Source organism: Eleutherodactylus coqui, chromosome 4, assembly GCF_035609145.1.
Source record: "Eleutherodactylus coqui strain aEleCoq1 chromosome 4, aEleCoq1.hap1, whole genome shotgun sequence".
Lineage (NCBI taxonomy): Eukaryota > Metazoa > Chordata > Amphibia > Anura > Eleutherodactylidae > Eleutherodactylus > Eleutherodactylus coqui.
Genome location: NC_089840.1, coordinates 152,381,304 through 152,394,050, shown reverse-complemented (window position 1 = coordinate 152,394,050; position 12,747 = coordinate 152,381,304). Strand labels below are relative to the sequence as shown.

Below are 12,747 nucleotides of genomic sequence, written 5' to 3'. Positions count from 1 at the left end.
AGCAACGAATGTATGTCTGTCTTCGCAGCAACGCGCGACGGGTATGCTAGTCTATATATATAATACGAATGTATGTATGTATGTCTGTCTTTGCAGCAACGCGCGACGGGTACGCATAAATACTAGAGCACGCCAGCCAATTACCATTGGAGTTGGAAGTGGGTAAACAAGTACTAGGATATCTTCCTAAGAAGCCACAGCAGCCGGATAAATTGTATGTTCCACCCAATGGCTATTTTATTCAGCCCGCAAGGGGGAAGCAGCGGCCTACAAAATCTAATTCCCTCATTTCCTGATGTCATAGATAGATAGATAGATAGATAGATAGATAGATAGATAGACTGTATGCAATAACCCTGATAGATAGATAGATAGATCCCAACTCGATTATTCAATTCAAAGCGCCAAAGAATTAGCGTTCAAATTTTACGTACGGAATCTAATTCTCTCATTTCCTGATGTCATAGATAGATAGACTGTATGCAATAACCCTGATAGATAGATAGATAGATAGATAGATAGATAGATAGATAGATAGACTGTATGCAATGACACGTACAGCTTGAAACCATAAATACTAGAGCACGCCAGCCATTTACAGTCAGTCTCCATTGGAGTTGGAAGTGGGCAAACATGTACTAGGCTATCTTCCCAAGAAGCCACAGCAGCCGGATAAATTGGATGTTCCACACAACGGCTATTTTATTCAGCCTGCAAGGGGGAAGCAGCGGCCTACAAAACCTCAGTGGTCGCTGCTGCCGTCATCTATATATATAATACGAAGTATGTATGTATGTCTGTCTTTGCAGCAACGCGCGACGGGTACGCATAAATACTAGAGCACGCCAGCCAATTACCATTGGAGTTGGAAGTGGGTAAACAAGTACTAGGATATCTTCCTAAGAAGCCACAGCAGCCGGATAAATTGTATGTTCCACCCAATGGCTATTTTATTCAGCCCGCAAGGGGGAAGCAGCGGCCTACAAAATCTAATTCCCTCATTTCCTGATGTCATAGATAGATAGATAGATAGATAGATAGATAGATAGATAGATAGATAGATAGATAGACTGTATGCAATAACCCTGATAGATAGATCCCAACTCGATTATTCAATTCAAAGCGCCAAAGAATTAGCGTTCAAATTTTACGTACGGAATCTAATTCCCTCATTTCCTGATGTCATAGATAGATAGACTGTATGCAATAACCCTGATAGATAGATAGATAGATAGATAGATAGATAGATAGATAGATAGACTGTATGCAATGACACGTACAGCTTGAAACCATAAATACTAGAGCACGCCAGCCATTTACAGTCAGTCTCCATTGGAGTTGGAAGTGGGCAAACATGTACTAGGCTATCTTCCCAAGAAGCCACAGCAGCCGGATAAATTGGATGTTCCACACAACGGCTATTTTATTCAGCCTGCAAGGGGGAAGCAGCGGCCTACAAAACCTCAGTGGTCGCTGCTGCCGTCATCTATATATATAAAATTGAATGTATGTCTGTCTGCGTGCGTGCGTGTCTGCGTGCGTGCGTGTCTGTTTGTCCTTTATGCGCTACTACACCATTCATCCGATCGCCATGAAACTTTGGGAAGTTGTTAAGTACACTCCTGGGAAGATTATAGGCATAGTACAAATATCCTACGATAAATGGCGCGCGAGCGTCGTCGAAAGTTACCCCCCCCCCCACGTAGATCGAATAAGTAAGCCACCTGCTATTGTGATGTCATCACTGATGTCATCAACATCGGACGCCCTTGAACATGCCCCAACATGTTCTATAAAGCTGCATTGTGATGTCATTAAGGCTGTATTATGACACGTACAGCTTGGAACCACTAGAGCACGCCAGCCAATTACCATTGGAGTTGGAAGTGGGTAAACAAGTACTAGGATATCTTCCTAAGAAGCCACAGCAGCCGGATAAATTGTATGTTCCACCCAACGGCTATTTTATTCAGCCCGCAAGGGGGAAGCAGCGGCCTACAAAATCTCATTCAGGTAGGTAGGTTCAGTTCTTGGAGGTTGGGGAATGCTTATGGGCAAGGCCTTATGTCTCATCCCAACTTAATTCTCTCACTTCCCAATGTCATAGAAACTTAAAATTTGGCACGAGCATTGATTATGTCATAAATAGGAAAAGTTAATGGGTTCCAACTCGATTATTCAATTCAAAGCGCCAAAGAATTAGCGTTCAAATTTTACGTACGGAATCTAATTCTCTCATTTCCTGATGTCATAGATAGATAGATAGATAGACTGTATGCAATAACCCTGATAGATAGATAGATAGATAGATAGATAGATAGATAGATAGATAGATAGATAGATAGACTATATGCAATGACACGTACAGCTTGAAACCATAAATACTAGAGCACGCCAGCCATTTACAGTCAGTCTCCATTGCAGTTGGAAGTGGGCAAACATGTACTAGGCTATCTTCCCAAGAAGCCACAGCAGCCGGATAAATTGGATGTTCCACACAACGGCTATTTTATTCAGCCTGCAAGGGGGAAGCAGCGGCCTACAAAACCTCAGTGGTCGCTGCTGCCGTCATCTAGATATATAAAAACGAATGTATGTATGTATGTCTGTCTTCGCAGCAACGCGCGACGGGTACGCTAGTCTATATATATAATACGAATGTATGTATGTATGTCTGTCTTTGCAGCAACGCGCGACGGGTACGCATAAATACTAGAGCACGCCAGCCAATTACCATTGGAGTTGGAAGTGGGTAAACAAGTACTAGGATATCTTCCTAAGAAGCCACAGCAGCCGGATAAATTGTATGTTCCACCCAACGTCATAGAAACTTGAAATTTGGCATGAGCATTGATTATGTCATAAATGGGAAAAGCTAATGGGTCCCAACTTGATTATTCAATTCAAAGCGCCAAAGAATTAGCGTTCAAATTTTACGTACGGAATCTAATTCTCTCATTTCCTGATGTCATAGATAGATAGATAGATAGATAGACTGTATGCAATAACCCAGATAGATAGATAGATAGATAGATAGATAGATAGATAGATAGACTGTATGCAATGACACGTACAGCTTGGAACCATAAATACTAGAGCACGCCAGCCATTTACAGTCAGTCTCCATTGGAGTTGGAAGTGGGCAAACATGTACTAGGCTATCTTCCCAAGAAGCCACAGCAGCCGGATAAATTGGATGTTCCACACAACGGCTATTTTATTCAGCCTGCAGGGGGGAAGCAGCGGCCTACAAAATCTCAATGGTCGCTGCTGCCGTCATTTTTAAAAAAGGTACGCTCAGTTCTTTCATGGAGAACAATGTTTAGTGGAGAACTCGCTTATTGGATACAATGTTGCGAGCTGGGGAAAACCCCTAGAATAATCCACGGCACGCAGGCAGACAAGCAAAGTGTAAATAACTGGATTGGATAGCTATGTCTGTCTGTCTTCGCAGCAACGAATGTATGTATGTCTGTCTTCGCAGCAACGCGCGACGGGTGGGGAAAACCCCTAGAATAATCCACGGCACGCAGGCAGACAAGCAAAGTGTAAATAACTGGATTGGATAGCTATGTCTGTCTGTCTTCGCAGCAACGAATGTATGTCTGTCTTCGCAGCAACGCGCGACGGGTACGCTAGTCTATATATATAAAATTGAATGTATGTCTGTCTGCGTGCGTGCGTGTCTGTCTGTCTGTCTGCGTGTCTGTCTGTTTGTCCTTTATGCGCTACTACACCATTCATCCGATCGCCATGAAACTTTGGGAAGTTGTTGAGTACACTCCTGGGAAGATTATAGGCATAGTACAACTATCCTACGATAAATGGCGCGCGCGCGAGCGTCGTCGAAAGTTACCACCCCCCCCACGTAGATCGAATAAGTAAGCCACCTGCTATTGTGATGTCATCACTGATGTCATCAACATCGGACGCCCTTGAACATGCCCCAACATGTTCTATAAAGCTGCATTGTGATGTCATTAAGGCTCTATTATGACACGTACAGCTTGGAACCACTAGAGCACGCCAGCCAATTACCATTGGAGTTGGAAGTAGGTAAACAAGTACTAGGATATCTTCCTAAGAAGCCACAGCAGCCGGATAAATTGTATGTTCCACCCAACGGCTATTTTATTCAGCCCGCAAGGGGGAAGCAGCGGCCTACAAAATCTAATTCTCTCATTTCCTGATGTCATAGATAGATAGATAGATAGATAGATAGACTGTATGCAATAACCCAGATAGATAGATAGATAGATAGATAGATAGATAGATAGATAGATAGATAGAAAGAAAGAAAGATAGATAGATAGACTGTATGCAATGACACGTACAGCTTGAAACCATAAATACTAGAGCACGCCAGCCATTTACAGTCAGTCTCCATTGGAGTTGGAAGTGGGCAAACATGTACTAGGCTATCTTCCCAAGAAGCCACAGCAGCCGGATAAATTGGATGTTCCACACAACGGCTATTTTATTCAGCCTGCAAGGGGGAAGCAGCGGCCTACAAAACCTCAGTGGTCGCTGCTGCCGTCATCTAGATATATAAAAACGAAGTATGTATGTATGTCTGTCTTCGCAGCAACGCGCGACGGGTACGCTAGTCTATATATATAAAATCGAATGTATGCGTGTCTGTCTGTGTGTCTGTCTGCGTGTCTGTCTGTTTGTCCTTTATGCACTACTGCACCGTTCATCCGATCGCCATGAAACTTTGGAAAGTTGTTGAGTACACTCCTGGGAAAAATATAGGCATAGTACAACTATCCTATGATAGATGGCGCGCGTGCGAGCGTCGCCGACAGTTATGCCCCCCCACGTAGAGCGTTCGATTTCCATCATTGCCACTAATTCTCTCACTTTCCGATAGCGTAGAAACATGAAATTTGGCACGAGCATTGATTATGTCATAAACAGGAAAAGCGAATGAGTCCCAACTCGATTATTCAATTCTAAGCGCAAAAGAATTAGCGTCCAAATTTTACGTACGGAATGTAATTTTCTCACTTTCCGGTGTCATAGAAACGTGAAATTTGGCGCGAGCATTGATTATGTCATAAATAGGAAAAGTTAATAGGTCCCAACTTGATTATTCAATTCTATGCACAAAAGAATTAGCGTCCAAATTTTACGTATGGAATGTAATTTTCTCACTTTCCGGTGTCATAGAAACGTGAAATTTGGCACGAGCATTGATTATGTCATAAATAAGAAAAGCTAGTGGGTCCCATCTCGATTATTCAATTCTAAGCGCAAAAGAATTAGCGTCCAAATTTTACGTACAGAATCTAATTTTCTCGCTTCCCAAAATCATAGAAACTTGAAATTTGGCACGAGCATTGATTATGACATAAATAGGAAAAGTTAATGGGTCCCAACTCAATTATTCAATTCCAAGCGCAAAAGAATTAGCGTCCACATTTTACATATGGAATCTAATTCTCTCACTTCCTGATGTCTATATATATATATAAATGAATGACTGTCCGTCTGTCTGTTCTTTATGCATTACTACACCATTCATATAATCGCCATGAAACTTTGGGAAGTTGTTGAGTACACTCCTCCGAATATTACTGGCATAGTACATCTATCCTACGATAGGTGGCGCGCATGCGAGCATCGTCGACAGTTATGCCCCCCAGACAATGATCGTTTGATTTCCATCTCAAGCACAAAAGCAAAAGGCATTACGAGCAAGCGTGTTCAACTACAAAATGATGCATCCGCCGAACGTTTCGCAAGACAATTCCTGGATATTGAGAATCCTGAGGTAAAATGAAAGTTGTGCTGTGATTGGTTGCTATATATTATACTGCTGAGGTAACTTGAAAGCTGCACTGTGATTGGTTGTTATCTAGATATATAAAAATGAATGTATGTATGTATGTATGTCTTCGCAGCAACGCGCGATGGGTAAGCTAGTCTATTTATATTCAGGACTGTAACAAGAGGAAGCCCTAATAACTAAGTATAGATATATCAGGAGACAATACAAAGATCTCTCCGAACATCTATTATACTCAGAACCGTAAAAAGGGGGTACTCCAATAACTATGTATAAATATATCAGCTGACAGTACAGAGATCGCCCATCATTTATATACATCCAAGACTGTAACAAGGGGGCACTCTAATAACTATGCATGATATATCAGGGGTCAGTACAAAGATCTCTTACATCATCTATTTATACCCAGGCACGTAACAAGGTGGCTCTCTAATAACTATGTATAAATATGTCGGGGGACAGTACATCATCTATTATACCCAGGACTGTAACAAGGGGGCACTTTAATAACTATTAATAGATGTATCAAGGAACAATACAGAGATCTGTCTAATCATCCTTTTGTAGCTAGAACTGTAACAAGGGGGCCCTCTAATAACTATGAATAATATATCAGGGTTCAATACAGAGATCTCTCCCGTCATCCATTATACCTAGGACTGTAACAAGGGGGCGCTCTAATAACTACGTATAGATATATCAGGGGACAGTACGGAGATCTCTGGCATCATCTATTATACCTAGGACTGTAACAAAGGACACTCTAATGCATATGGATATATGTAATGGGGGACAATACAGAGATCTCTCCCATCATCTATTTATACGCAGAACTGTAACAAGAGGGTGCTCTAATAACTATGTATAGATATATCAGGGGACAGTACGGCGATCTCTCTTATCATCTACTATACACAGGACTGTTTCAAGGGGATGCTCTAATAACTATTTATAGATATATAAAGGGTCAGTACAGAGATATCTCCCATCATCTATTATACCCAGGACTGTAGCAAAGGGGGCTCTTTACATCTAGAGGAAAGAAGGGTTCCACACGACATTGAAGGGGGTTCTTTACTGTAAGAGCAGTGAGACTATGAAACTCTCTGCCTGAGAACGCGGTAATGGCGACTTTGATAAAAGACTATGACAGGGTCTGGATGTCTATTCTGAGTGCTACAATATTAAATGTTATATCACTGATTACTCTGAAGGGTCGGTAATTTGGGGATTATTTTGATAACGTGGGACAATACTGAGATCTGTCCCATCATCTATTTATACCCAGGACTGTAACAAGGGGGCGCTCTAATAACTATGAATAATATATCAGGTGTCAGTACAGAGATCTCCCCCATGATCTATTTATACCAAGGACTGTAACAAGGAGGTGCTCTTATAACTATGTATAGACATATCAGAAGACAATACAGAGATCTCTCCCATCATCTATTATACCAAGGACTGTAGCAGGGGGTGCTCTAATAATTATGTATAGATATATAAGGGGTCAGTGCAGTGAGCTCTGGCATCATCTATTATACCCAGGACTGTAACAAGGGGCGTTCTAATACTTAAGAGCAGTGAGACTGTGGAACTCTCTGCTTAAGAACGTGGTGATGGCGAATTTGATAAAAGAGTTTGAGAAGGTCTGAATGTCTTTCCTGAGTGTTACAATATTACATGCTATATCACTGATTACTCTGAAGGGTCAGTAATTCGGGGATTATTTTGATTGGCAGTTTGAAACAAATTTTTTTCCCTAGAATGAGGAAAATTGTTTTTTACGTCATTGCTGTTTTTTGCCTTCCTGTGGATCAACATTGGGGGCTAATAGGCTGAACTGAATGGACATGTATCTTTGTTCAGCCTTACATGCTATATTACTAAGTGTACCACAAAAGCCCTGGTATAATTTATTGGGGTCTGTCCATCTCTGTTGGTGTCCATTGTGTTACAGTACCATGACAGTGTATGAACAAATTCTTAGATGTCTGCTGTGTGCTCTCCTTACTATGCTGATTGAATGCAAATGGAAGATGGAACAATTCCTCTGCATTGCCAGCTAATGGAAGGCAGCATTCCTGCAAGTAAATGTCAGAATTTTTAGACAAGCCTTATGACAATATTCCATCTCCCCAATTTGCATATTTACCAGAGGAGCATGCATGGCCTTATAAGTCTCCTCACTTACCTTCTAGGTGTCTCCTTATGCATAAATGATACCCTTCCTGACAGATTAACTCTAAGTGACTGGCTAGTCTTACATATTGCGATCCACACTATGTAGCTACATTTTCAGGTGAGATGTTCATCCCACCTGACGGTGGTTGCAACCCTGTATATTGCATGTCATGTAAGCAAGGCCTAGTCTGTTTTTTTAGTCGAGAGCTAAATTGTAAAATTATTTCCTTACCTTAGCTGTTGTTGGTATTCCATCCAGCTTGGCTTTTTGTTCTAATTTCTTCGCTAATAATAGCTTTTCTTCCTCTGACTTATCTGGTTGTGTTCTAAAAAGAACGACAGCTGATTAATACTACGAGGAAAAATAGATATTGTGTCCAAAGTGATAAAAATGTACAGACAGTGTGAGGAGTGGGTTTCAACATACAGGAGATTAAAAAAAAAAAAACACTGCACGGCGAATGCGCGCGGCATTCTGCCAGCATGCCTAGCACATCCCCGTGCTAAAGAAAGAAGATCTGGCCGCGACAGAGGGGAGACTCGCAGCGTCCGGACAGGTGAGTATGCTGTCATTTTTGGCTTTATTGCTGAGGGCACAGGTGGAAACTGCTGCGGGATTCCACTGTACGTGCCCGTGGACATGAGACCTTAGTCATGTTCCCTGTATAAGTTGTATTTGTAGTATTTTTGCATTTCATGACTTTCTGTATGTTGCATTGTTTGCTATTGAGAGCCCCATATTGTTTGGTGATTGCTGTATTTTTGACCGCTTTTTAGCAAGAAAACAAATCTTGCTTAAAAGTTCCTGCATCTTATACTCCAGGAATATCAGTAGAATTGTCACTATTTCTTGTGCTTTACAAAATTTTCATTTTTGGAAAAGAAGGAGGAAATGTGGCAGAAGAGAGCAGCAGCATTTCCTCCACCAGCAATAGCAACTTGAGGGCAAGTATTTTGCTCCAAGTGTAAACATGAGAGTTCTGGCTACTCATCCAGCTTAGACACCCAGAAATGAAAGGGGTCAATGCCATGTCTGAGTACATCCATGTGAGAGCTGACATACTCTTGGACTATTATGGCATTAGGCATTATGGGAAATTACATTTTCCCAGAATTTTCGCCAACAATTGGTTCATACTTACCTGATCCGCTTTGGTGAAATGGAGATGATTTTAATCACCCGGCCAATAAGATGAGCAACACTATGTTATTTATGGCTTTTCACAACTTTTCAAAGTTATAATTAGCAGCCCTTCCCTTCCTCCAAAATTCTTTCTTCTTTATCTCTTGTAAAATATATAATAATTCACCATTCTAACTTTTGAAGTGTCCTGTCTTTAAGAACCCCATTAAAACGACTTCCTTCTACTGTATGGGACCCCGAATTTGGACCATGAGATCAAAGTTACTTCTCTAAACCACCAAGAAAATTTCAGTTAGCCTGAAATATTTTTTCTTCTCTTGTGTTCTCTAAAATCTGGGTGCGTCCTGTTGTCGGGTGTGTCTTATAGTGCAAAAAATATGGTATTTTTAATTTTAACTTTAGTTTGGCAGTCATGATTGTGTCCTCATCATTTTAACTTTAAAGGGGTTTTCTGTGGAAGTACTTGTGTTCAAAATGTTCTTTAGCCTGCAGCAGTAAAATAACAGTACACAGACTCACCCTTCACACTCCCCTGTCATTGCCGCTTCTCTGCTCCTTGCTGAACTTCACTTCCTGGAGGCAAGAGATTACTTCCCGACACTGGGTTACGTGGGCTGCAGTGGTCACATGGCCCTTTTGTTGGGTCAAACCTTTTGAAAAGAGCTATGTCCCAGATAACCCCTTTAATATTTTTAGATATTTTGTATTAATAAAAGTTATATTTTATGACCTAGTTATATTTTTGGTGAATCTTTTTTTTTGTGTGTGTAAGTAAGAGTGTCACATCTGCTTTGAGTGTGCAATAACTGCAAACCAAATTATATTCTCTCTGGCAATGTTCACATCACACTAGAATCATAGAATGGTAGAGTTGGAAGGGACCTCCAGGGTCATCTGGTCAAACCCCCATACTCAGTGCAGGATTCACTAAAACATCCCAGACAAATATTTGTCCAGCCTTTGTTTGAAGACTTCCATTGAAAGAGAACTCACCACCTCCCATGGTAACCTGTTCCACTCATTTATCACCCTCACTGTCAGAAAGTTTTTTCTAATATTTAATTAGTATCTCTTCTCTTTCAGTTTAATCCCATTGCTTTTAGTCTTTCCTTGTGCAAATGAAAATAGGGCTGATCCCTCTGCACTGTGACAGCCCTTCAGATATTTGTAGACAGCTATTAAAGGGGTTGTCCCGCGAAAGCAAATGGGGTTATACACTTCTGTATGGCCATATTAATGCACTTTGTAATGTACATCGTGCATTAAATATGAGCCAAACAGAAGTTATTCACTTACCTGTTCCGTTGCTAGCGTCCTCGTCTCCATGGTGCCGTCTAATTTTCAGCGTCTAATCGCCCGATTAGACGCGCTTGCGCAGTCCGGTCTTCTTCTTTTCTGAATGGGGCCGCTCGTGCCGGAGAGCGGCTCCTCGTAGCTCCGCCCCATCACGTGCCGATTCCAGCCAATCAGGAGGCTGGAATCGGCAATGGACCGCACAGAAGACCTGCGGTCCACCGAGGGAGAAGATCCCGGCGGCCATCTTCACAAGGTAAGTAAGAAGTCACCGGAGCGCGGGGTTTCAGGTAAGCACTGTCCGTTTTTTTTTTTTAACCCCTGCATCGGGTTTGTCTCGCGCCGAACGGGGGGGCTATTGAAAAAAAAACGTTTCGGCGCGGGACAACCCCTTTAAGTATCCTTTCCGCCTTCTTTTTTGCAAGCATTTTTGCATTTAAACATTCCCAGATCCTTTAACCATTTCTCATAGGACATAATTTACATAATTTTTAAAGTGGGCTGCCCAGAACTGGACACAGTATATCAGATGAGGTCTGACAAAGGAAGAGTAGAGGGGGATAATTACCTCATGTGAGCTAGACTCTATGCTTCTCTTATTCTCTCATCATATTGTTGACTCATGTTCAGTCTATGATCTATTAGTATACCCAAGTCTTTTTCACATGTGCTGCTGCCTAGTCTAATTCCTCCCATGCTGTATATGCTTTTTTCATTTTTCTTGCCCAGATGTAGGACTTTGCATTTCTTCTTGTTAAATACCATTCTGTTAGTCGCCATCCACTGTTCAAGCTTTTCTACATCTTTTTGAATACTCTCTCTCTTTTCCCTAGTGTTAGCTGTCCCTTCTAGCTTTGTGTCGTTGGAAAATTTGATCAGTTTACCATCAATTCCCTCCTCCAGATCATTTATAAAAAAAATGTAAACACTGGGCCTAGGACAGGGCCTTGCAGCCATTTATGACCATTCTTTGAGTACGATCACTCAGCCAAGTGTGAATCCACCTAACAGTTGCCTTGTCAATCCCATATTTGGTCATTTTTTCAAAAAGTATGGTATGAGATACTTTGTCAAATGCTTCATTAAAGGCAAGATATACTATATCTACCACATTTCCCTGATCAACCGAGTCGGTGATTCTGTCATAGAAGGAAATTAGATTTGTCTGGTATGACTTGTTTGTTACAAAAAACAATGCTGGCTCTTGTTAATTGCTCCATTTCTATCCATATACTTACATACATGCTGTTTAATAATTTGTTCAAACCTCTTTCCCAGTATAGAAGTCAGGCTCACAGGTCTGTAGTTTCCTGGATCCACCTTCTTTCCTTTTTTGAAGATAGGGACAACATTTGCCCGTTTCCAATCTTCTGGGACGTCTTCTGTTCTTCAGGAATTTTCAAAGATTATGGCGAGTGGTTCAACAATTACCTCTGCTGCTTCCTTTAGTATCCTAGGATGTAATTTATCTGGACCTTGAGACTTGAATTCACTTAAGTTAGCTAAGTGTGCCATTACCATCTCTTTGCTTATAGATAGACTGCATTATTTTATTCTCCCAATAGCACAGGGAAGATCAGTTGATGCTACATCTACTTTCTGAGAGAAAACAGATGTAAAATAGGAATTTAAAAGTTCGGCCTTCTCAACATCATTCTAAGCAATTCACTATTTTCATCTTGTAAGCATCCAAACTACCAGTAAGCCCCTGCAGTACAAGGAAAAAATAAACAAAAGGAGGGAAATGTTTCCTAGAGGGTCACAACTAGAGATGAGCGAACGTACTCGTTAAGGACGATTTCGCAATCGAGCATCGCTATTTTCGAGTACCTGACTACTCGGGTGAAAAGATTCGGGGGGCGGTGTGGTGGAGCGGGGGGTAGTACTGGGGAACAGGGCAGAGCTCTCTCTCCCCCCACTCCCCTCTGCAGCCCCCCGCTCACCCCCGGCGCCCCCGAATCTTTTCACCCGAGTAGTCAGGTACTTGAAAATAGCGATGCTCGATTGTGAAATCGACCTTAACGAGTACGTTCGCTCATCTCTAGTCACAACCCCTGCCTACTAATGGATGACCTGCCCTGATAGGGACGCATCCACCCTCCTGCCTGTGCCACTCACTAACCATGATAAATGACAAAGGAAAAACCACCATAAGAATAAACGAAAATCCAAAAGAATTAATATCAGTAATACATCTCTGAACTTATCTGAAGAGATGCTGAGAGAATCAAGGAAACCAGATCCAGAGATGTCCTCACTATACAGCAGAAGGAGACTGCACTGCAAATGACAATCACAGAACTCAGGCTAGGAGGGAACTAAAAACCCTAAT

General features: G+C 41.6%; 1 protein-coding gene across 1 annotated transcript in view; it reads right to left on the bottom strand.

Annotated features, from left to right (window-relative positions):
- CACNA1S (calcium voltage-gated channel subunit alpha1 S) overlaps nt 1-12,747 on the bottom strand; it is a 1,022,072-nt gene that overhangs the window by 622,711 nt on the left and 386,614 nt on the right. Inside the window, exon 16 of the mRNA XM_066600322.1 lies at nt 8,211-8,304. Within this exon, the coding sequence (XP_066456419.1) occupies nt 8,211-8,304 (94 nt within the window). The remainder of the gene's footprint in view (nt 1-8,210; nt 8,305-12,747) is intronic.